The sequence below is a fragment of the Sceloporus occidentalis genome, unplaced genomic scaffold, assembly GCF_023333645.1.
Source record: "Sceloporus occidentalis isolate IW3139 unplaced genomic scaffold, rSceOcc1.0.p SCAF_96, whole genome shotgun sequence".
Lineage (NCBI taxonomy): Eukaryota > Metazoa > Chordata > Lepidosauria > Squamata > Phrynosomatidae > Sceloporus > Sceloporus occidentalis.
The window spans coordinates 3,629,480-3,656,685 of NW_028317076.1; the positions used below are offsets into that span (position 1 = coordinate 3,629,480).

The 27,206-nt window shown below is 38.8% G+C and overlaps 1 protein-coding gene across 1 annotated transcript in view; it reads left to right on the top strand.

The window, feature by feature from the left end:
• LOC149284280 (centlein-like) overlaps positions 1-27,206 on the top strand; it is a 162,626-nt gene that overhangs the window by 35,498 nt on the left and 99,922 nt on the right. Inside the window, exons 7-13 of the mRNA XM_089496969.1 lie at positions 3,062-3,224; positions 4,117-4,293; positions 8,685-8,688; positions 16,082-16,123; positions 19,541-19,686; positions 21,659-21,664; positions 26,704-26,829. Coding sequence (XP_089353095.1) covers positions 3,062-3,224; positions 4,117-4,293; positions 8,685-8,688; positions 16,082-16,123; positions 19,541-19,686; positions 21,659-21,664; positions 26,704-26,829 — 664 coding nt within the window. The remainder of the gene's footprint in view (positions 1-3,061; positions 3,225-4,116; positions 4,294-8,684; positions 8,689-16,081; positions 16,124-19,540; positions 19,687-21,658; positions 21,665-26,703; positions 26,830-27,206) is intronic.

The window sequence follows — 27,206 nt, forward strand, 5'->3', positions numbered from 1 at the left end:
TTGCCTAAGGCTGAGTAGGGGTTAACTTATGGTTGTGCCCAGAGGAGTCACCTTTCCGCATTGGCAGCTCGTGAAAGACGATCTTGCCTCTAACTTATTTACTTTGACAAGTTGTACTTTTGAGCTAGGTCCACCATGGAACTCTAGAGAACGCATGCCACATCTGCTCTATGAATACTCTCGTCTGAGTATATACCATGCGCATTTTAACTGCATCTAACTGGTCTTATGTTTAAGGTGAATTATTTGGGTCCTAAATATCAGCGTTAACTCAACCTCATTGGAAAATACCTAGATGTTTTCACCATGCCAAATTTGAGATCTACCTTTGCTTAGGAATACCAATTATGTATCTGTATATACAGACACACACGCAATCACCTCCCTGTTCCTTTTATTCATTTATCAGCAGCAGAGGTACCAACATCCAGGACATATCCATTTAGCTCTAATGGTATTTAATGATTTCACAGATACGGTTCCCCACTGAGTATTGACGTTTGGTGACATTTTTTGCAGGTCAATGGAGCTTTAAAAAAAGGAAGAGTAGAAAGCACACTCTAAATTAATGTGTCAGAAGGCCTCCTTTACTAACCTTTATTGAGAGAAGTTGTCTCTTAAGTAAAAGCACTTTCGGTGACATCATGTAAAGATTCAATGTTTGTATCACTGTATGTGAGTATAACCAACAGGCAAAGAATTAAATCAAAATGGCCGCTTGGGAGGACCTGGAAACCATAAAATACATTTATAATAATACTAATATCCTTTTCTGTTTAACATTTCTGTGTTTGATAACCTGATTATTTATTTCCCTTTTATTACATACTTTGCCTAGGCATTTTACACAGCCCCTAATGTGTATATATTTAACATGTTTTATGCATGATAGCAAATATACACACACGCCAAAGTCTTACCAGGTAAAAAGTGACTGCACCGACTGGGACACCTCATGTAAATGGTTTGAGGGTAGTCTTGGAGTACTTATACTCTGTAGTTAATTATATTATATATACATATAATATATACACATACAGTATATATAACACACTTTTTACTGTAGTCACTGCCGCATATTTTTGAACATGCGTCGAAGATAGCGGAAATTGGCCACAAAAGCAACATATTTATAACAGGACTAATTCCATATGCTACTTGCTCCTAGACGCCTATTTAAATGTGTATCTAATAATTTATGCAGCAAACGCTATGTGTCCTTTCTCATTGGAAAGAAAATACTTTAGACTATAAGAAAGAAAGCCAATTGTTTGGAAAAATATCTGCGTTTTCACATCTTCAACACAAAACTTAACAGGATGGGAGAAGCACATGTTTAACAATACCTTATTGTATCTGTTCCTGGCTGCGTTGTCTGCAGTCAAGAATAGAAACAGTGGAGTTAAAACTGAATGGATATATTATTTCTGGTGCTAAGTATAAGGCTTTCCTCAAACATAGACTGTGTTTGATAGTATGCGTTAAAGCAATTGAATGGGATTTAAACATCGCAACAAAAATCCACATTTTCTTTTAAATCTTGCATATGACTTTTTAGTCTCAATGATGTTTTTTGGGGATTGCTAGAGAAGAAAAACCCGATTATGTGAGCATAGAATGGCGGGAGCGGGCGGGATTGACCAAATATGTGGCGGGAGCGGGCGGGATTGACCAAATATGTGGCGGGAGCGGGCGGGATTGACCACATACGTTGCGGGAGCGGGCGGGAGTGGAACACACACATTACGGGAGCGGGTGGGATTGGGCATACATGTTGCGGGAGCGGGCGAGAGTGGACAAAAAAATCAGCGGAAGCGGGATTAAAAAAGCAGTCCTGCACAGGGCTCTAATATAGAGCCTGTTCTCCATTTGCCATGGTGGCCTAGTAACCCAGGGTTTGTCAAGCCCTGACATAATGCACCAGTATCCTCTTACTTTAGTTTATTACCCTTAATTCCACTATTTTTATTCATTATTCAAGCACAAGGAGACTTTGGTGAAATTTCCCTGATTTAACGGTTTACTCACGCAAAGTTTATCAGAAGCTCATTGGGGTTGGACTTTTAGTGAAGTCAGGAGCTAAAACAGAATTATCCTGCAAACTCTCCTTTCAGTAAATAAACCCAATTGTGTGCTAAGTAGGTTTTGCCATAAAGTTTTGTATGGGCCTTCCTTAGTTCTCTTTCCAGTTTGATTTGCATGCGATTATGTGATGCATTCTGTAGCCAGACTTCGGACACAAAGGGCTATAATAGCTTAACTTGACAGCAAAATCCCTCAATGTGAAGCCAGCGTATTGACAATACGTGGCTAATATAAAAATGCTTGACGCCATTTGTGACATCAGTATTTACATTACAATGTTCTGACCTCCATTTGCGGGAACTAGCTTCTCAAATAGAGGATCATTAGTGGATGAGTATTTACATGAAACATAAAAAATTAATGATAAAGTTACTGTTTATGCAAATGTTTGCGACAGCTATCGCATAAATTTCCCTTACAACCATAGAACATTAGCAAAGGATATATAGCTATGGTGTATGAGAGATCCTCATTAGTGGATGGAGTTTTAACCTAGTAGCCTGTATCTATATTATAATATTTAAATGATATTCCAGCAGAGGGGTAGACGTCTGTAATAAGTATTACCTTGTAGGAATAATGCAGAGATTGATTTACATTTTTAAAGTAACTGTGAACAGGGCAGATATGTAGGTTTCTGGGATATTAGGAATAAGTATAATTGATACAAAGAAAATACTCACAACAGTCTGCAACTGTAGCTTCTTGATATATTGTGTTTGCCCATATGTCCATACATTGTCTGTTTCAATGAATACATTTTTATGTTTCAGTAAAGAAAATGTATTGTAATTAGCATCCCTAGTTAAAAGGGGCATATGTGATGCCTAGAAAATCCGTCTTATTAATAATACCAATAATATAATAAAATGACTTTACAAAATAGCAGTTGGTTTTGTAGTAAAAGGCGTAACGTAGATATGGTATCTCCTCTTACTAGTTTGTCCCACATGGTTTCTTGTTTTGTCTGGCACAGGAAGGAGTTGCAGGAATTGCAGAATCTGTACAAGCAAAGCAATGAACATGCAGCACAGCAGGCTGAGCTCATCCAACAGCTCCAAGCGCTCAATGTGGATACCCAGAAAGTGCTGAGAAGTCAGGAAGACGCCCACACCTCCGAAACAATCTCATACCAGAAAGTACGTACTGCCAATAAATCTTACGCGATGGAAACACCATTACTGAAATCTTTTCTCTTGTAATTCTCTTAATTGTAAGGATTTTTGGCATAGCTCATATGCCGCAAACAAATATGATATCGGCTCCTGGAGAACACCAGGCCCGGGCTGACAATTGCACACACACTAGTCAGATGCCCGGTGCCCAATTGCACCTCCCAGTGGCATTGCCTATGGGATTACGTGCAGGGGTTTACTGCAAAAATGTAAGCATGTGGCCATGTGAATCCAGATGATGACGGCATGCATATCGTATTAATGGCCGCTGTTCTTAAAGTTCTAGGGCTAATTTTAATCCATAGTCCATTCCTCTGGAACACCTAAGAAATCGCTGGAGGCCACATCAGACAGTTGACTGAGAATTTATGGTTTTGTAACATACAAACCCCTCCGTAGGCTTATACTCATTAAAGGCAAAAGTGAGGTGAAATTATTTCTTTTTTTTGTGGTGGACAAACTTCCCTTCTGGTACGGTCAATAAACACCACTGCATTACTAACGCAGCCTTAAAATGCTTTGTAAGCTAAAAGGCCTTCCAAGTTAAATGATTTTGCGAAAACATTAGCAACAAATTGTTTTAACACATAAACATCCTCTCTACTAGCATCATGTATTAAAAAAAAGTGTTTTAAAGCAAATTCTGAATATAACCCCCATAGTGTCACATGAGTATTGGCTAGAATAGAGCACTGAAGGAGAAAATGCCATTTTGGCAAACGGGTGGCCAATAGGTTGTTGTAATCCATGCATAGGCTGGAATTACGTAGAACTTGATGAGGAGACACTTCATCTGGAATAGTTATTAAATATCTAGGTATAGGTCTTCCTTTATTTATTGTTATCTTTCTAACAGCTTTACAATGACTTGAATGCATGTTACGACGCATTGAAGTCCAACGAGACTCGGCTCCGGCAAAATAATATAGCTCTCAAAGAACAGCTACATCAGAAGGAAGAGCAGATTAGCCAACTGCAAGGGAAGCTGCGAGAGGCCCTCAGCACATTACCCAGGCCACCTCAAGAACCTCAGGTACAGCATTAGGAACAGTAATGTATTTATATTTCATGAGTGGTTCACCAAGCCAGCATTATTATTAGATGTGTGTTCCGTTTTTTCCTCTAGTGGATATTGACATTTTGTTTTAACCTTTTGACTGCATAAAGCTACAAACTGCACACGTAGCAGTAATAGATTGCTGCGTGCAATAGAAACAGAGGCCCGTTAGGCATTTCGCCTTGCTCCTGGTACAATTCAGAATTGGCTTCCCTTTTCTGGGTTACCTAAACAAGCAGATTTAGTAGAGTTTAGATCTTTTTTCTATCCATGGTTCAACGAGGCATTCATTTACTCCCTGGAAAATGTTGGTAGCGTTAGAGGAAACCAGTAGTTGCAAACTCGATTGTTACCTCTTAAACTGCTACATGGTTCTGTAAAATGAAATGAGAAAAATACCCATGGTCTCTGTGGAACTGTGAGTTCTATGAGATCAGATTCCTGGTAGCTTTAGGAGTAGAAAGGGTACGGTTTCAGGGTAGAGGTTCAGTTACTCGGCTACCTTGGCTGAGACAGAAATCCACATTAAACTACTAGCGTTTTTCTGCTTTACAAACGAACATTATCGAAGCTGAACGTTTTGTGAGATGTCTGCTTTAAGAGATTGGTTGGATGGAAGTGAATTAAAATAGAGGTTTGCTTACTGAGTACAGTACCATACTACTGTAGAAGATAGACCCGTGCTATGTTTCCTATTACAAACAAAATAAAATAACAAAAAGTATACTAAGGTGTCTACACTTTAAAAAAAAAAAATAAAAAGGCAGGATAGTGATTAAACTTCTAAAAGAGAACTAAGGATTTTTAGGCATGTCATTGATCTGTTTTAATTTTGTCCACATTTTTTTTTCTCCCTTTTAATATGCCTAAATAAAGCCACCTGTTAAAATAGGATTTGGTATCAAGAGATGTGGATGGGAATTACAGTGCTCACAGAGGAATTTCAGAGATGTATTTGTCTTGTTTGTTTGCTTCCTGGCGATGCCAACAACCTAGATCCGGAGGCCTTTTGCAGTGGCAGTGCCAGAAGAACGGCATAAATTGGGATTAAAAAGAGAACAAAGATCGAAACTTGCTTTACGCAGTGCAAATACAGCTGCGCTCCTACCTGGCTTCTGCAAATCGCAGAACCCAGGAGCTCTGCAAAGAATGTCAGCCAGGATTACCATGCCGCCTCTCAGCACACTTCTAAGTGATCAAACCAATGCACCGCGAGACATTAACAGGTCTAGCAGTTTATTGCTTTAGTCCTATCATATAATCAATCATTTTTTGGCACTAAATAATTTATATATATATATATTCCAAAACACTCCTTAGTCCAAACATGTGCCTTTTTCTCAAGAAGCACATATAAGTGTTACACAAATCAAAATGTGTGATAACAGATGTTTTCAGCATTCGCTTTTTCAGTACACAGGGAAAAACAGTTGTAGGCTACTCCATTTTTACTGCTTTAACTCCTGGGGGAGATGATCCTCCTGCGTGTGGGTGAAATGAAATCCCTTTTATTAATTGTAATGGTGACAAGGCTACTTGTTTATTAAGCTGCTGTACAGCTTGTCTGTCTTGAGCTATGTCTTGAACCTCATCTTGAGCTGTCTGTGGTATCCTGTCATCGCAAGCTTGATTTGTCCTTCCAGTGGTGTCTACTCTGTAGCCCATACCTGTACAATCCTTGGATATGACTTTTGTATTATTTAGTATGTTCCTCTTCTCTATAAAAATAATAAACATGTGCATAAGATTAAGGGCATTCCACAGGCTTGGCTAAGACTGTGTATAGCTTGTGTATATGCAGGCGAGAGGAGTTTTGTTAACGGGTCCTTTGATTAGTCTCCTCGCTGGTCTTTCCAGTCCTATTTTTTTTCTTGCCATTTTTTTTGGTCTCTGGTTGTACTGGATTAAAGTACCGTTGCTGATGTCCATTGACTTTTATCTCACCTGGTGTTATCATTTTACAGTCTTTCAACCAGGTATATCTGCGCTTGGCAGCAGAATACAGACTAGATATATAGATTATAGAATATATACAAATGTATACAAAATTAAAAGATAAATCTTTCAAAAATTACTTCAGCAAAGACAAAAAAAAATAAAGAAACACACATACACTATCCCTCTCTATCCCTCCACCATGAACTTCCTACCAAACGGCAGACCTATCACTAACCTTCACCGAGCCCACTAAACACTTACCTCAAGGCTGTAACTTAAACCTTTCCCTCCACACTATCCCTCCATCTTACCCTAATGCAAATACAAAACCATGAAAAAAGGAAAAACCAGACTTCATAATCAACCAAAACTTACTTATCCTAAAAGTATTCTACCTACACATCTAGCCACCAGCAACCCCCCAGGCTTCCTCTGCACCTATTTCACAAACAATCTCCCATGGAACATGTGCACACATCAGTCTACATCCAAAACTTCTTTCTTAATTACATACATATTCCTAACATCCCACAATGCTTCTTTTACACAACTAATAATCATCCAAAAACTCACATAGACCAAAAAAAAGTCCTCATACGTAAAACTCATAACAACCCACCATATCTTATTCTGTACTTGCTTTGGATTCCCACATTTCCAAAAAACATGAGACGCTTTTCACATCCCTACAACGTCTCACATGCTGAAACTACCTAGTTGGCAGACATCCACTTGTAGCCAACCAAACAACATCCTTTGTCAAGTTGAAAACTTCCAGCCAACATTTTCCAAACATGTCTGCTCCGGTTCTCCGTCAAATCTCCTTTATCCCGTTCAGCACAATCTTCTTCTCTCTCCATTTAGCCTCATCTACACCCTGTAGAACCATGTTCAATCTTTACATAGAACAATGGACTATTGAAACACACTGGTTACGTCCTATAAGTTCATACAAGCCAAATTTCTCAAGATTCCTCCTGCCGCAAACCCCACTATACAGCCGATCACACGTAACTCAACATATTTCACTAGCAAAAATATTTCTGTGTGGCATATCCATTCCTACATTTTCTCTTTGTTCATCACGTTCTCCCTTCTCAATTTCTGTATTCAAGCATTCCAAAAAAACAAACAAAAATAAAATCCTAAGGCCAAGAAGCCTACTTGTTACCTACTTGTTACCTCCTATCTGCATGGATATTTTCAGAATGACCATGTCAGATTGATAACTAGCAAGCTTGCAGGTTATCGGACTATTTCATAGCTGGATTGTATAGGCTTCTGTTCCTCTCAGACTACGTCACCCCCAAAAAAGTGTTTAGATTTTTACTTCTTTGTTTGATTTTCTGCACACACCTTGGCTCCAGCAACCGGCTCAGCCATTCCTGATGGTCAATGCCAGATCAATCCTAATTACAGGATTTAGCATAGAAATATACATTTCACTTATATTTGGTAGAACAATCAGAGCCGTCACTATAATTAATGTAGATATAACATATTACCCATGTAGATTCCGTTGAATGCTAGAATTTGCGTCCATCAAATGCTCATTCTCTTTCTGCAGTTTATCACTCTTTCATGAAGGCAGAATGTATGTACAAATGTTGACCGTTATTTATTATGACTTTTTTTAAATGTATTTTAACTCGCTGACAGGAGGAAGCCAAAAATGACACTTGATCTCTCTCTAGATAAACTTGGAATTTTTTCAAGATATTACATAAAACTTTTATTTGGAAATGTATTCTCTTTTGAATATAACTTTTACCAGTGTGATTAATAAATATTTAATTGTGTTTACTGAACAAATGCAGCCAATGTCTAGCTGTCTTGTTTCTTAAGTTTGTACAAGTACCTGCTGACATCAAAGACTGGTTTAGTAGGGAAGGCATCCACGGAAGCAGTGTAATTAACTCGAATTGAATATATTTTTATTTGTAATAGAAGATCTGACAGGTGTACGCTTTCAGCTGATTTATAATTCTCTTGCAACTGGTACAGCATTCTTTTTTAAATTATTCTCTGTAATTCGTGGCAGGAATCGTCTCGGCAAAAAATTGCTGCTGAAATGTTCAAAGAGTTGATCAGTAGGGAGCACTGGGAACCACAACGTAAAAAATATGTTCAAGGGATGCGCGTTTGTGACCCCACAACAAGTGCTGCGGACTAAACCTTTTAGACTTTCACCTCCTAGATCTTTATCAAAGTGTGCGATGGCATTGAGAATGGATTACAGCAAATGGAATCAAATATTTGTCAGGACATTGTAGAAAAAAAGCCATCTAAAGATCAGTCGTTTTTATTTTACTATTAAAGGTAGCATTGCATGTATGAAAACTGAACTATTTCAATTTCACAATATATACAGTCCGGTTTTAGGCAGATGTGTAAAAATTTCCGTAAAGTAAGAGTGCTTTCAAGAATAGACGTGTTAGCAGTTTATTTGTATCGTTTAACAAAATGCAAAGCGAGTGAACAGAATAAATAGCTGAAACAAATCGATAAATACAATGGCAAGAAAAAGTAAGTGAACCCTTTGGAATTACCAGCATTTGTGTATGCATTTTTCTTAAAATAGATTGTTTTTCATTATTGTAACTTCGATGAAGATCATTTAATGTTGTGCTCATCAAAGCTTAAAAATTTAAAAATGCATTTGATCATTAGAAAACCTTTTCGCAATCTCTATATATATATATATATATATATATATATATATATACTGCACATTATCTATCTATATATATATATATATATATATATCTATATAGATATATATATAGATATATATATATATATAAATATATATAATTTACCTCTGTGAAGCTGCATATTGTGGCAAATCATGCAGTTGTGATTTCCTGTCCTGAAATTATCTCCGGTTTCTTTTTACAGAGCTGATACTAAAATGACGAATCGCGTGTCAGGCTTATGCTTTAGGGAAAGAGATCTTGTCTCACCTTACAGGGATTGCTTCACTTGATGGTCTGATGGAATCCCCTCAGAGTGTCGCAATTCATACTATTTTCTGTGGTGATACAAATGGTTCATAAAATCCAGTAGCTTTAAGTTTGCTCTTGCCTTATCTTTTTTTTTTTTTTAATAGTGTAGTGTTATTAAAAGTTACGTTTTATCGTGAATAGTGTATCTCCCTTCCCCCTATTTTTTGAGGGGGTTTTGTGTGTGATAGCAGGGAGATTCTGTTCTCGTATTCCAGATTTGTGCCTTAGTTTTTTGAAGCTGCCAGATTAAACAAAGAGAATAGAACAATGTTATAGTTCTGAATCATGCAGATAATGGGAGCAAGACATTTTATTCATGTATGTGATCTTTTATTGCTAGAGGGGCTGTTTTGCGACTTCTTATAAACTTGGGGTGCCTGTAACTGCTTCTTTGACTAGTATTGGAAAGTTTTACTGTTTCACCCATCTTCTAACAAATCTATTTTCCATAAGGCATCTTTAGGCAATCAATATTACGTGGAAGCAGGTATTATAATATTTCTTTGATGCCTGGATTGTATTGAACATATCAGTGGATCTTACTGTGTGAACAAGGAGAGGAAATTGCAAGTTTAATAACTTAACCAGTTCTTGCGTTACTCTTTAGCAATGCGTTTTGCACATGCCTTTAATGTTTCATGACTTTGTGTTTAATGTTATGAGACCTTCTTACCTCTATAGTCTTCTACAATTGCAGTCTCTGTTTGTAGTGTACAGTGTAATTCTGGAACATCAGCGCTTTATTGTCTCTTTTGACATGTGTTCGTAATAAATACATGACACAACAGTAGCATGGTCACAAATGTCATCCATGGGCATCCAAAAGCACTTAAAGTGTCATGGTGCCAATATTGTCTCTACATGGAAGTCCAATTATTGGGAGAACCGCGGAGGTCCTGAAAGCATATATATTGTTGCTTCTTTTTTCTATGTTTGCAAAATAAATCAACTTCAAATCACAAAAAAATGTTGTGTGGTGATTAAGGAAATACAGGATCATCTCCAATAGGGAAAAGAAAAAATGTCGGTGCGCTAAGCTAGTCTCAGGCTCAAATAATACAAATGTATAATATGAGGCCTACCAAACAGTGTGAGCATTCTGCAAATACAGTGTATTGGCTGTACAATGTATACAAAAAACAAAAACTGTCTGTGCTTCTCACCCTAATAAAGTTGGCAACAAATATATAAACATAATATAAATGAGAGGTTTTGGTTATATGAATTGGCCAAAGCATAATTAAGCTCACCCGCCACGTCAAGGCATGTTTTTTTTCCCTGTTTGCACATATTTGAGGTTGTTGGCTCCTCATCAGTCTGGTTGCAGCTTGCTGTCCAGGGGTTAAATGGGAGGAGGTTTAATTGCACCTCCCCCAACACATTAATCTGGTTTTGGTAGCCGTATAAACTGCTTTGTGTGCCCACTATGTAGGAGGTGAGAGTAGGATCTCACCCTATTGAGAGTGTGCCTTGACGTGGCGGGTGAGCTTAATTATGCTTTGGCCAATTCATATAACCAAAACCTCTCATCTCCAATAGACACTGAAAATGTGAGGTTTTAATAAAAAAACAATTTACTTTGTGTAGTGATGTCATTTATTGGCAGTCGATATTTTCCAGGGCTCTGTTCCACGCCTTCCAATTTTAACTTTGAACATGGACTATGTGACTTCATTTTACTTACACATCCAAGGAAACCATATTGAGCTACGGTTTATTGTTTAGATTGCTAAATATTGTCGTTGAACGGCCTCTTTTGTAGATATCTTGTATAAAGGCACAAATTTCCATAATACATATCAAGGTAAGATAATTGAGTTTCCAAGCATAGTATTTTTAAAAGCAGGAGCTTATAATTATGTATATTTTCCAGTAATGTCTATTTTAAAATAATGCTACAATAGCGTACTAAGTGTCTCTTCAAAAGTACATTAAATTTAACCTTGGATGACATATAAAATGTTTATTGCTAGTATAACAAACATGTCTTATAGTGAGCAGTTTTTTTAACCTAGGAGTCAGAAGCACTTTTTACACGACCAATGCAGTTTTTCTGAGGTCTTTGTGTAGGTTGGCTCGGGAGATCGAAGGTCAATGAAGCATCACCCAGGCACTGTTTTGTCCCAAGCTGCTTGTGGTCACCTACTGCCTGTGGGTGGCTCTGAGGTCCGGTGTTGCATACCAGCCTGCACAGAACCTGGCAGCCAAAATTGCCCAAATGGAACATTCAGAGCAATGCCATTCTGTATGCCTGAGTTAGGTAGAAGCTGCCTGTCCTGTTCTATTCTATTGCTTTGTGTTGCACTTTGCTTATCTTTAATGGCCTTCTATACAACGTCCTTGCAAATCTATCTCGTAGAAATATAACCATAGTAAATCTGATGTTTCCAAGCAATCAATAGAGCCGAAAAGACGGGCGTGCGGTAGAATTATTAGTCTCTGTGAAATGTGCAGTCTTACTAAAAAGGTTGGGAGTCACTGCTCTAAATGTGCATGAGATCGATTATTGAGTTCAAACAGCCCACTGAGCTCTCTCCGCTGTTGAGGTCAGAGATGCAAAGCAACCGTTACAAGAAAAAAGTTGTAAGTCCATCTTTAGGAATAATAGCAAGCTGCTCCTATGTACGTACTTTTCATCCTTTGCTACGTTATCAGTAATTATAGTGGTGATTTGCTTTAGATATATGTCAGACTTGTCACCAGGTTAAAAAAAAAAACAAAAACATTTAAAACATGCAAATATTACCAACTATATATATATTTTTTTTTTTTTAACTATTCCAGTATTTCTTGAGTGGAAATAACTATTATACCAGGAGCACAGGGCTGTATGGAACTACTAGCAAAACAAATATAAAGGAGTTGCCTCGCTTGCCTCTGCAAATACCCTCACTATTTTATTTTTAAATATGTCTCCAATACACAGTTCATTCTTCACATTGAAAACAATGGGAGTTGCGATTGCCCAGGCACATCACCTGTTTTACCCAGTGTCTTCTCTGGTTGGTATGCTGCCCATGAAGACCACATGTAGAATGCTGATAAGTTGGTGACTTGAGCAACATGCAACTACTCTCCTTCATTGCCAAAGGGATCAGCAGCAGGAGGAGGAAAAAGTTCCACATAGCTCAAGTGTTGCATTCAATGGGATGGCTGTCTAGAACAAAATGCACAAGATGCACGAAAGGTTGAGTTACATAGGCTTTCGGGACTTCTGAAGAAGACATCTCTGAGCTCCTGAAAGCTTATGTAAATGTATGCCTTCAATGTTGACCTAACAAAAAAGGTATTCGCTTCAAGTTAAAACTCTGTTTTTCCTTGTGGTAATACATTGAAGTCATTTTTCTTGCTCTTCACAATGCAGAGTTAAGTCAGTTGAATATCTCAATAAAGGAAAAAACGAATGCTCGTCTTATGTTGATTATTTTGCCGACTAGTAATGTATTAAAGTTGTTTACTGTTTTACTTTAATTTACTCATTAACTAGATCGTAGATGTTCTGTATCTGCTCACGCATGCTTCCTATGTATCTGCATGCGTTACTCGCAGATTAATTTGAAGATTATCCACTTTTATTCATTTATATAGTATGCATGCTTATGCTCTCGTAAAACATTATAAGATAAGTACATTAACGTGAGTTTTCTTCCTTTGCACTTACTTTAGGTTCTCCTTTGTTCTCCTAATAAGATCCAGAATGTTGTTTTTTTTTTTTAAAAAGATTTAGTTTTGTTGTGTGCGGTAATTAGAATAGTTATTACCCACGCTGAACACTCAGTGACTTAAGGTGGATTAATTAAACTGTAGCTGGTTTGCCATCTGGGTGCAACATATTTGGCTAGTTAGCTTTAAGGAAGCATTTTCATTGAATAAACTATTTTTGACTGCCAGGCTGCATTCTTGAAATAGATGCCATCTCTTGCTTCCATTAATACCAAGATTATCTTTTTAAAAGAGCAAATAGCTCCTACCGACATATATTTATATATGGTGCACAGTGTGCATGTTATTTAGGAAATATATTCACAAGCCAAGGCAAGTGGAAATTCGGTATTCTCATTTCACTCTGGAGATGGGAAAAAAAAAAAAGGATGACAGGCATAAACATTATCTGATTTTTATGGCTCAAGTGGATTCATTAAATTAGAGCACTTGGTGATACTGTTCATTAATGAACTTCTGCCATATGCTTGAACTGCTCTGGTCAAAAGCTGATAAAGGAAAGCTCTTGTTCCAAAATGTTGAACAAAAAAATCAAAAACAGCAGCGAAAGAAGGGAGAAAACAGCTGGATAAAAATATCCTTGTTTTGTCCGTTTATCAGAGGGAGTTGCTTTGATTTTGCTAAACTACAACTGAGGCAATATGGCTCTCAATTTGTGACCCAAAGGTAGGCATACATTACTTGAATGCAGCCTACTGTGCCTCGCATTACACAGATGTGAAGGCCTGATTATAGCTGCTTCATAATTAACAGTGATCCGATTTGTTTTGTGGCATAAATGGTGCATGTGTAGAACATTAGCCATGGCACTCTCATTCAAATTCAACTCAAGGGCTCAGCGGCAGGAGGGTCACGAGCTTCAGGGAGCAGAAGCACAAGCTCCTCCATATGTTCTTGCCGCATCTTGCTACGGCTACGAGTGCAAGATAAGTTCCCCAAAGAACCTAATCGTGTTCTGTAATTACAGCGCGGCTTTCTGCTGGCTAGAAATGAGGGAGCAGCTAAAACACTCCCTCATCAGATAATTTGTAAATTACTTTACATGGCGGATGCCTAACTCAGTTGGTTTTCAACTGCTGAAATTATAAATAATTGTAACAGATGTGGCAATATGGCTGGTCTCCAATAAACGAGGCCCTTGGTAATTTGGCCGACCCTTTGACAGGCCAATTTAATAAAATGTGAACAAAATCTTCTTGCTAATAATTTATCATCCCTTTTCCCCACTGAATAAACTTAATTACCCTAGCAGTTAACAAGGTCACACCCAGATGCCAAACTCTGCTCCAGTTTTGATAATGCAATCAGGAATTGAGAGGTGATGACAGCGTTGTTGTTTTTCCATTACCTGGCTTCACATAAACACAGGTGGCGTAGCTTTCTTGTCAGTTTTTAATAATTACGGGCTATTATGGAATGCATAGTTAGCAGATTGAAAACCACACTTTAGTGGATTTCTTTTGAGTGTGATTGAGATTTTGCTTTCTGGAGATGACAGCAGACACAAAGAGGAGCACCTAGCTCAAAGTGTTAATGCTTGGTCTTTACAGGGGACACCTTTGTCTTTTTTTTCCTTACTTTTAAGATCGTGGAAGCATAACCTTTGTTGCTGAAAGCGTGTGCTATAGTTTAATTGGTTCTACAGTCGGCATCCTTAGACACTGGAGATGGCCCTTCTTGCGCTGTGGTCATTCCTCATCAGTGCCGTATACTTTAAAATGGTGTTTGCTCTCCGCTCATTAATAGAACCGAAAAATGCACCTCCCCCGGGTTAGCCCCCCCATATTAAATTTTTTTACAAAAGATCATGGCATTTGTTAGATCATTGTTAGATCAGGTTTGATCAACTGTTTTTTTCGTTAGATCTACTCTAAAATAGGCAATATTAACAATCTTTTTCAGGGGGGGCTAACCCGTAGCCAGCCCCCCCTCAACAAAAATTTCAACAAAATGTTACTGATTATGATAGCTCTACGTTAGATCAGGTTTGATCAGACAAAATTTTTGTTAGATCTAGTCTAATTACTGAGATATTGCATATTTAATGAGGGGGGGCTGGCCCCCCCTCAACTGAAATTTGGATTTTTTTTAATGGATCTTGGTAGATATTCGTTAGATCAGGTTAGATCAACTGTTTTTTTCGTTAGATCTACCACGCAGGAGGCGGTATTCACAATCCTATTTTGTGTGCGGGGGATGGGTACACATACGGTCTGGCCCCCCCTCAACTGAAATTTAGATTTTTTTTTAATGGATCTTGGTAGATATTCGTTAGATCAGGTTAGATCAACAGTTTTTTTCGTTAGATCTATCACACAGGAGGCGATATTCACAATCCTATTTTGTGTGCGGGGGATGGGTATACATACGGTCTGGCCCCCCCTCAACTGAAATTTGGATTTTTTTTAATGGATCTTGGTAGATATTCGTTAGATCAGGTTAGATCAACAGTTTTTTTCGTTAGATCTACCACGCAGGAGGCGGTATTCACAATCCTATTTTGTGTGCGGGGGATGGGTACACATACGGTCTGGCCCCCCCTCAACTGAAATTTGGATTTTTTTTAATGGATCTTGGTAGATATTCGTTAGATCAGGTTAGATCAACTGTTTTTTTCGTTAGATCTATCACACAGGAGGCGGTATTCACAATCCTATTTTGTGTGCGGGGGATGAGTATACATAGGGGCTGGCCCCCCCTCAACTGAAATTTGGATTTTTTTTAATGGATCTTGGTAGATATTCGTTAGATCAGGTTAGATCAACAGTTTTTTTCGTTAGATCTATCACACAGGAGGCGATATTCACAATCCTATTTTGTGTGCGGGGGATGGGTATACATAGGGGCTGGCCCCCCCTCAACTGAAATTTGGATTTTTTTTAATGGATCTTGGTAGATATTCGTTAGATCAGGTTAGATCAACAGTTTTTTTCGTTAGATCTACCACGCAGGAGGCGGTATTCACAATCCTATTTTGTGTGCGGGGGATGGGTACACATACGGTCTGGCCCCCCCTCAACTGAAATTTGGATTTTTTTTAATGGATCTTGGTAGATATTCGTTAGATCAGGTTAGATCAACTGTTTTTTTTTCATTAGATCTATCACGCAGGAGGCGGTATTCACAATCCTATTTTGTTTGTGGGGGATGGCAATACATACGGGTTGGCCCCCCCTCAACTGAAATTTGGATTTTTTTAAATGGATTTTGGTAGATATTCGTTAGATCCGGTTAGATCAACAGTTTTTTTCGTTAGATCTACCACGCAGGAGGCGGTATTCACAATCCTATTTTGTGTACGGGGGATGGGTATACATACGAGTTGGCCCCCCCAACTGAAATTTGGATTTTTTTTAATGGATTTTGGTAGATATTCGTTAGATCCGGTTAGATCAACTGTTTTTTTCGTTAGATCTATCACACAGGAGGCGGTAATTACAATCCTATTTTATGTGCAGGGGATGGGTATACATACGGGCTGGCCCCCCCTTAACTGAAATTTGGAAAAAAAATTATGGATTTTGGTAGATATTCGTTAGATCTGGTTAGATCAACAGTTTGTTTCGTTAGATCTATCACCCAGTAGGCTGTATTCACAATCCTATTTTGTGTGCGGGGGATGGCAATACATACGGGTTGGCCCCCCCTCAACTGAAATTTGGAATTTGTTTAATGGATTTTGGTAGATATTCTTTAGATCTGGTAAGATCAATAGTTTTTTTCGTTAGATCTACCACGCAGGAGGCGGTATTCACAATCCTATTTTTTGTGCGGGGGGTGGGTATACATACGGGTTGGCCCCCCCTCAACTGAAATTTGGAATTTTTTTCATGTATTTTGGTAGATATTCATTAGATCCGGTTAGATCAACTGTTTTTTTTGTTAGATCTATCACACAAGAGGGGGTATTGACAATCCTATATAGTGTGCGGGGGGATGGGAATACATATGGGTTGTCCCTCCAACCGAAACAAACTGTTGATCTAACCAGATCTAACGAATATCTACCAAAATCCATAATTGTTTTTCCAAATTTCAGTTGAGGGGGGGCCAGCCCGTATGTATACCCATCCCCCCGCACACAAAATAGGATTGTGAATACCGCCTCCTGCGTAGTAGATCTAACGAAAAAAACTGTTGATCTAACCTGATCTAACGAATATCTACCAAGATCCATTAAAAAAAATCCAAATTTCAGTTGAGGGGGGGCCAGCCCCTATGTATACCCATTACCCGCACACAAAATAGGATTGTGAATATCGCCTCCTGTGTGATAGATCTAACGAAAAAAACTGTTGATCTAACCTGATCTAACGAATATCTACCAAGATCCATTAAAAAAAATCCAAATTTCAGTTGAGGGCGGGCCAGCCCCTATGTATACCCATCCCCCGCACACAAAATAGGATTGTGAATATCGCCTCCTGTGTGATAGATCTAACGAAAAAAACAGTTGATCTAACCTGATCTAACGAATATCTACCAAGATCCATTAAAAAAAATCCAAATTTCAGTTGAGGGGGGGCCAGACCGTATGTGTACCCATCCCCCGCACACAAAATAGGATTGTGAATACCGCCTCCTGCGTGGTAGATCTAACGAAAAAAACAGTTGATCTAACCTGATCTAACGAATATCTACCAAGATCCATTAAAAAAAATCCAAATTTCAGTTGAGGGGGGGCCAGACCGTATGTGTACCCATCCCCCGCACACAAAATAGGATTGTGAATACCGCCTCCTGCGTGGTAGATCTAACGAAAAAAACTGTTGATCTAACCTGATCTAACGAATATCTACCAAGATCCATTAAAAAAAATCCAAATTTCAGTTGAGGGGGGGCCAGACCGTATGTGTACCCATCCCCCGCACACAAAATAGGATTGTGAATACCGCCTCCTGCGTGGTAGATCTAACGAAAAAAACTGTTGATCTAACCTGATCTAACGAATATCTACCAAGATCCATTAAAAAAAATCCAAATTTCAGTTGAGGGGGGGCCAGACCGTATGTATACCCATCCCCCGCACACAAAATAGGATTGTGAATATCGCCTCCTGTGTGATAGATCTAACGAAAAAAACTGTTGATCTAACCTGATCTAACGAATATCTACCAAGATCCATTAAAAAAAAAATCAAAATTTCAGTTGAGGGGGGGCCAGACCGTATGTGTACCCATCCCCCGCACACAAAATAGGATTGTGAATACCGCCTCCTGCGTGGTAGATCTAACGAAAAAAACAGTTGATCTAACCTGATCTAACGAATATCTACCAAGATCCATTAAAAAAAATCCAAATTTCAGTTGAGGGGGGGCCAGCCCCCCCTCATTAAATATGCAATATCTCAGTAATTAGACTAGATCTAACAAAAATTTTGTCTGATCAAACCTGATCTAACGTAGAGCTATCATAATCAGTAACATTTTGTTGAAATTTTTGTTGAGGGGGGGCTGGCTACGGGTTAGCCCCCCCTGAAAAAGATTGTTAATATTGCCTATTTTAGAGTAGATCTAACGAAAAAAACAGTTGATCAAACCTGATCTAACAATGATCTAACAAATGCCATGATCTTTTGTAAAAAAATTTAATATGGGGGGGCTAACCCGGGGGAGGTGAAAAATGCACCTTGTTTTATATATCAGTTTTTATTGGAGATGTGAAACACTCTAATTATGAAGGCAAGCAAGTGTAGCCTAGACTGTATTGTTAAGGCTTGAAAAGTTACTAAAAGCTTCTGGTGCGTTTAATGCCCCCCCTTAAATTTTAGTAACATATGAGGGACAGTTTAAACTGCATTTTCACTTATTTAGGACCCTTGGAATATGGGGACAGGCTTCTATGCATCTTATAGTTCTGATTTTGTTACATTTACAGTAAGTTCCTACTACATTTTCAGAAGTCGTCTGATAAAGCTAAATACATTAGTATGAGAATTGCAGGCCTGAAGAATTATATGTTTGTACTTGACAGATGCTGCTCAGTTTCTTTAGGAAGTAGGGTCATGTTAGAAGCACACACCGCATTTTCCATGAATATGCCATTCTGTAAACATGTTTACTAAAGCAGGAGTTAGAGATCAAGTATTTTAACCCTAGATCAAAGTGTGGTGGTGGATAGTTATTACTGGGTGGGAGGGGTACCATAGGATTTATTTTGGTGTAGCTAAAACCTTCCAATGTGTTACAATTCTCTTCAAAAAGCAAAGAATGGTAATGGTGTCCATTGGACATATTAGAGAAATAATAGATGTTACAAAATCATGGGGTACAAGCACATCTTTAGCCATTAATGTAGTTGTTTGGTGAATTTGCCCATGTGTGGGCTCTGAGTTGCTATTAGTAGAGAACCAGATTTTCATGGTTTTAGTCATTTTATACCGAAACAAGTATAACGTTTGGATACTGTTTTCAGTTTTTTTACAGGTAATATATACAAAATCATAGAACTAATTTTTTATTTTTTTTTAAATCTTTGTTTAATGCTGTAATTTAGGTTATTCTCTAATTTTTACATTTCTAAAAAATAATTGCAGGACGTGGCACATCCATCCCTAGCGGAGCTGGAACTTATAATAGCTTCGCAGAAATCAGAAATAAAATTTCTGCAGGACAGACTTAAAACAGCGGATCTTCAGTTAATTCAAGTGGATAATTGTAGAAGTGATGCACTTGAGAACAGCATCCTGAGGGCTGGGAGAAAGGTAAGAAACCTTTTATTGTCTAGTGCATTTGTGTCAATTCAAGTTTATTTGAATCAAAACCGTTTTCCCACTAGGATTTCGGGAACTTTTTTTTTAATAAGTCTACTTTGCTCATAATTTTTGCAACTGCTTGGAAGGATGATTAAATCATTTGCCAAGGGCTTGTTATTATATGTTTTGCTACATGGCCATGATTGTAACACTTCAAAGAAATTTACAGTGCTAATTTCTATCCATGTACTTTGACTCCAAGCGGTATTCTTAAATTCTTTTGACATGACTACAGCCAGGTGGTTGTGGCATGTAATAAACTGTGGGTTCATCTATCCCAAGCATTACATTTTGCAGATCAGTAAACAAAATAAACATGCGTAACAGGGTTTGCAGATTACAGTGTGTGTGTCTATATACATCCAGATTTGTGTGATTTGCAAATATACCTAATTTCTGTAAATGTGGGTATTTGTATCAAGCCCCAAAAAGGAGGCCAGACCCCCAACGAATTTGATGAAAACAATATGTGGGCTTACATTCACTCATGTTTATTCACATACACTTGTTCACTCTTACGCACTCTAAATTATTCCCCTACCTTCTCTGCCATAATTCATTGCCCAAAAAAAGAATGAGCCAAGAACGAACTGAAAGATTTGTCTGAGTAATTTTTCCCCCATATATATATGTATGTGTATATATATATATATATATATATATATATATATATATATATATATATATATATATATACCGTGTTTGCTCGATTATTAGATGAGGTTTTTTTCAGAGTTTTTTTCTGAAAAATACCCCTCGTCTTCTAATCGGGGTCGTCTTCTAATCCGACCTCAAATAGAGGTCTGATTATGAGACTAAGATCCAGATCCCCCGCACCGCTGCAGGGGACCTGGATCCTCCTGTCTCCCCCACCCACCCCATTTAACACCCCCCACCCCATTTAACACCCCCCCACACACACTTACCGGTGCTTCCTGCTGTATTGCCGGGGCAGCGGGTTGACGTCTACGGTGCGGGGAACTCTGATTTCTGACAGCCGGGGAAGGTGTGTGTGAGTCTCTGGCACTTAGAGGGTTAAAAGGCATATTATGGGGCAGAGTGGCATATAGGGAGGTATAAGGCATTTCAGGAGGCAGAGTGGCGTTAAGGGGGCATTTAATAGAGCACTCTGCCTCCAGAAATGCCTTATACCTCCCTATATGCCACTCTGCTCCATAATATGCCTTTTAACCCCCTAAATGCCAGAGTGGCATATAGGGGTATAAGGCATTTTTGGAGGCAGAGTGCTCTATACAATGCCTTTTAACTCCCTTAATGCCACTCTGCCTCCTGGAATGCCTTATCCTCACTATATGCCACTCTGCCCCATAATATGCATTTTAACCCCCTAAATGCCAGAATGGGATATAGGGGTATAAGGCATTTCTGGAGGCAGAGTGGCACATAGGGGGTCAAAAGGCATACCATGGGGCACAGTGGCATAAAGAGGGTGAAAAGGCATATCATGGGCCACAGTGCCATATTGGTGTGGCAAGCCTGGGGGCAGATGTACGTAACTGGGGGACAGGTTGGAAAATACAAGGAAATAAAAACAAAAAAAAATATTTTTCTCAATCATAGCTTTTATAAAAAAAAATTAGTTTACATGAATTAACATTTACTGGTAAAACTTTTTTCCTTTAGGGTCGTCTTATATTCAGGCTTTTTCTTTTTTTCTTAAGTTAATATTCAGATTTTGGGGGGTCGTCTTATAATCGAGAAAATACGGTGTGTGTGTGTGTGTGTGTATATGTATATGTATATATATATGTATATGTATATATATATATATATATATATATATATATATATATATATATATATATATACAGTATAAATAGGATCCACCCTATATGTAAACCAATGGGAGCAGCTGTCTTCCTGTTGATTATTCCTCCTGTTAAGTAACTGTCATCTATAGTGGAAAGTGAATGGCTGAAGAGCAGAAGAAACATTTGAATTGGAGCATGATTAGTTATGTTAGCCCTGACTTCCCTAAGGTTAAGTTATCCCCTTGCTTTGAAGACAAGTAAATCAAGTGAAAAAAGTGTCCAAGTCATTGAAATATTTTGATCACTTTCAAACTGAGTCAACAAGGGTTGATTGCAAAGCTAGAATTTAAAGTAGCCTGAAGGGTTAATGCAATATGAAAATACTAACACAATCCTAGAATAACTTGACAACAAAGGCTACATATATAAACATGTATTGCAATTTTTATATTCACCCTCCCCAATACTTAATATGCAGAGATTCAAGTAGATCTCCCACCAAAAATTAGTATTTGTTTTATATAGTGCCATCATATTCCACAGCGCCGGCCGATTAAATTTACCTCCATCAAACCATATATTTTAGAAAACTAGACATCCCAGGGTATCTCACATAGTGGTATTTTAACGCTTTCCATACACTAATTCTACCACCAGCCTTTGCCAAAGTTTGCGGTAGTAATTTTTGTTGTTTTTTTTTCTTTCACACAAATTATACTTCAGGTATAAATTAATTTTATTAACGATCGCCTCTAAATTATTTTAAATCAGGTGTCCGTCATATTGTATATGATGAACGTTGAAGCCCCAGGGAGGGGCCGCATGAGGCCCCTGTTGTAGTTGTCTGTGTTTTCAACATTGAGGCATTACAGCAACAGCACTTAAGTATGTGACCTTTGATCGCTTTCTAAGCTTATTCAATACCATGACGTGCCAGGCACCTAATCGGTTGTTAACTGACCCTTTTTCCGTGACGTGTCGGGCACGTCATTGGTCGTTAAAGGGTTATAATCTTTCTAGTTTTTGCATCTTATAATGTCTTCAGGCAGCTTTATATTAGTCAATTTGTTTTCTTGCTGTGTTATCTAAGACAAACACTCTGACTCAAACTGCCTTGTGATCAACAATAGAATGGCTCAATCTCAGTAACTGAGTCGGACACTGTCTAATAAAAGTTTACGTAGGAAAGCATTTCATTGTGCAAGCTGGACTTTATTAGCATTGTCATAAAAAATCAATTCAATGTGTTGACAGTTTGGGTGACTTTCTTGATTCAGAGGTTTTTGTGAATGCCTACATTTCTGTACACAGCACTATATTTTGTGCTCAGGGAGGAAAAAATTAATGGGACTTCCTCTTTAAAATCATTTGGTTTATCACACATTCACAAGGTCTATTGAACTTAGGCCAAACATTTGTAGTCCATGTGCCTAATTGGTGCGTTAGCTTTCTCTCAAATGGATTATAGATCAGAGGTGACCATCTTTGCGTTTGGAATGCCACCAGCAGGCCAGGTTTTCTGCGGTTCATCTGTATTATTTTACGTATAATGAGTTTAGCTCTAATGAGGATAATTTGCATTTGCAAATCCCAATCTGTTTGTGACACTGTGGTTCCAAAACTGCCTTCCCATTCTATATATCTAAAACAGATCTCTTGGCTATTTTTGTAGCGGTCACATATATAGCATGGAATTTTGTTTTTTTGTTCTATAATATAAATGGATAATATATAATTTAGATCCAAAACAAGATGCACACATCAGCTTGCAGTGGGGCCACATGATTTTGCCATAGCCTTGGAAATGCTGTACAGCTTTGTCTAATAGTGAAGGGCATTATATGTTGTAAAAAATCATTGTCAGCCCCTTTTAATTTTATAGATTTTCTGCTTGTCTTTTTATTATAAGAACAGATAAAATACAGAATGGTGAGATGTCCAAATAACTTCACCCATCATCTTTAGTATATATATATCCACTGTGAAGATTGACAAACAAATCAAGGCCACATGGTTAAAAAATAAAGCCATAAAGTAGCTTTGGGCCTAGTACATGCTTATCATAAGACTAGTAACACAAATATACATAAACTAAAGGCGAGGCCTCCAGTCTTGAAGCCCCGGTTGAAATCGTGTGTCCTTTTTGTCACCATGTGGTTAGATAAGTGATTTAATATGATCTATCATATAAGTCTAGACAACTATTTTCTCTTGGCTGCAAATTAATATTTTTCATAACGAGAAAGAACCGGTACATGCATGAGTGGTCACATTTTATCATATATATTTAGAGGGCAAGACCCTCTAGATCAGAATAATAAATGTTAAACACTCATAAATTGTCCACTCTTAGGAAAATGGCAATGAGAAGAGGCAACAAAGTCCTCCACATTGGGACAACTAACTGGCCAAAAGGTTTCCTGGCACTATGTGTGACTGTGGTGGTTGCATATGCCTGAAACATAACAAATAACGTATTTGCTCGATTATAAGACAATCTCCCCAAAATTTGAATATTAAAAATATAAAAAAGAAAGTCTGAATATAAGACTACCCTATAAGAAAAAGTTTTACTAGTAAATATTCACATGTAAACTATTTTTTTCATATTTAATAAAAACTATGATTGAGAAAAATGCATTTTTATTTTTATTTCCTTTTATTTGCCAACCGGCCCTCAGTTATGCACATCTGACACCTGTATGCTACTCTGCCTCCCTGATATGCCGCTCTGCCCCCAGATATGCCTTATACCCACCCTATATGCCACTCTGCCTCCCTGATATGCTTCTTGACCCCCTATTTGCCAATCTGCCCCAGATATGCCTTTTAACCCCCTATATGCCACTCTGCCCCAGATATGCCCTATACACCCCTATATGCCAATCTGCCTCACTGATATTCCTTTTAATTCCCTATATGCCAATCTGCCTCCCTGATATTCCTTTTAACCCCCCATATGCCACTCTTACCCTCCCCTGACTTACCAGTAGATCCCTAGACTTACCAGTGCATCCCTAGACTTCTCCTCGTGCTTCAGATTCCTTGGTGTGTAGTGGTGGAGGTCTGTGCAATGTGTGCAGACAACCTCCGCTGCTGCCGCCGGCACTTCCGCCCGGGCTTCTATGAGCACCGGAAGGTCATGTGACGCTGGTGCTCTGTCATAGAAGCCCCAGAGGAAGTGCCGGCAGCAGCAGAGGTTGTCTGCGCACATCACACAGACCTCCACTGGCTGGCAGAGAGAAGGATCCAGGTCCTCTGCAGTGCTGCGGGAGATCTGGATCTTAGTCTTATATTCAGACCTCTATTTGAGGTCTGATTAGAAGACGACCTCGAATATAAGACGAGGGTTATATTTCAGAGCCTTTGCTCTGAAAAACCTCATCTTATAATCGAGCAAATACGGTGATTCAAGAATTCATTATGGGAAACATAGGTGGTTCTTTTGGAGGCTAGGTGTCAACGTTATTACTGGAAAACATAAAACGTGATCTGCCAAATTTGTTTTATCAAATACTACCATTAGAAATACCGTATTGGCTCGGATATAGGCCGCCCCCGTATATAGGCCGCACCCTAAAAGTTTGGTGCTTTTTTAAAGAAAAAGTTTTTTTCTTTAAAAAAGCACCAAAAAAACATGCTGCCACTCTGCCCCCCCCGAGATATGCTACCACTGTCCGTCCCCCCCCCGAGATATGCTGCCACTGTCCCCCCCCCGAGATATGCTGCCACTGTCCTCCCCCCCCCCCCGAGATATGCTGCCACTGTCCTCCCTCCCCGAGATATGCTGCCACTGTCCTCCCCCCCCCCCCGGAATAGGAATATGCTGCCACTGTCCTCCTCTGCCCCCCCCCCCCGATTTACCGGAGCCGACTCCCGGGTGTCTTGCGGGGCCTGCGGGGGACATCTACGCAATACGCGTATACAACTTCCGGTGCCGGCACTCAGCCCCGCAAGACACTCGGGAGTCTGCTCCGGTAAGTCGGGGGGGGGCAGAGGTAAAACGCATCGTGGGAAGTGCTGGCAGGGGAGGCTGTCTGAGCGTATCGGGGAGTAGGATGCAGGTCCCCTGCACCGCTGCGGGGGATCTGTATCCTAACCCCGCTGCCTGCCCGGCGCCCGGGACTGCATGTCCTGGGCGTCGGGCGCTAGACCCCGAATATAGGCTGCACCCCCACTTTAAAGACTTAAAGTGGGGGAAAAAAGTGCGGCCTATATTCGAGCCAATACGGTAATATCAGATGATATTGAATCTGGCAAAATGATGTATTCAAGTTATGTTTTTATCTTAGAGAGCGTTTTCGAATCTTAGATTCATTTTCAAATACATCTTCTGTATTTCTTTTTAAAAATGTGGTCCTCTTAGCCCGGTGGGATAGGTTTAATATTAACATGATGCATCTAAAGATCGGTTTCCTATTTTAACATTCAGCACTGGTGGATTGTCGTATGCAGATATAACCCACACAGTCCTTGAATACCCCCGCTCCCAGAAATCCTCCAACCAGGTTACCGGGGCTCTTTTAATTACTTTTATATAAGGGCAAATGGTGTGTAAGGGGGGAAAAAAGCATCTCACGAAAGCTTTCTCGTTTAATAGCCTTACTTTTTTATATATCTCTTACCAGATTGTTCTACAAAGCTGTACATAATGGAAACGCATATTCCTGTCTCTAGTTAGCAACATTATAGTTAATGACCATATGGTCATTACGGTATAAGATTTGCTGTCTGTTGTATTTATATTCCTCAAGCATATTGTTCCTTCTACTTCACAGTGTGTTAAACTATTTCAAAGGGGGGAAAAAAGCCCTTTCCCTCTTGTTTCCGGTTGTCCTATCAAGTATAACCTTGGACCCTTATAGAGCAATTAGACCATCCTCTATCCCCTCCTTTGTAATGAGGTTTCTTGCATTCCTGAGTCTATAACCCTTTAGTCTTCCCTAATGGGACATCATTATTCTGAAAGAAACAATGTAAATGTAAATGAATATTCTCATTAACGAGTCACAGAGAAACCTTTAGCGGTAGCACTGTGGTAATTCTGCTTGTTATTTCTCTAGTATTCCAGGCAGGATTTTTTTTTTTTTTATAATTCATTATTAGTATTCTCAATTACTTGTTCTTTAATTTTGCATGTCTTTCATAATCCAGCGTTCAACTCCTTCAACCATGTCCTTGTTTTATTCTCCAGGTGCAACCTGGGAAACGTTCAAGGTCTCTGTCCCCAAAGGCTATTTCCAGAGAGTCGGAAGAGTTAAAGAAGCTTAAGATAGCAGAAAAGAGGATTGAACACTTAGAGCAGACGCTGCGGATTAAGGTGAATGATATAAAGCCGTGTAAACCGTGGCCTACCGGTATAAGCACTGCAGTTCTAAAAACTATGCAAGCACTCCTCTAATTGAGCTGAAGGCACTTTCACAGATTCAATTGAACATTTAGCATAATGCTTAGGCTTTAGGATTTCAATTTCGTGCCGTACAAAACACATTCGTTTCTATGATTTTCAGTTTAAAGTTCTCACTCGGCAAAATTGGCAGGTTAATACAGAATGCAAAATTAATAGTAATCAAATACTATCTATCTATCGATCTATCTTCTTATGATTATTACTACACTGTTCATAATAAAATGTACCCAGGACAAGGTTTATTATTCTCTGCTATTATTTTGTTCCATTTCATTGTAATGCCAAAT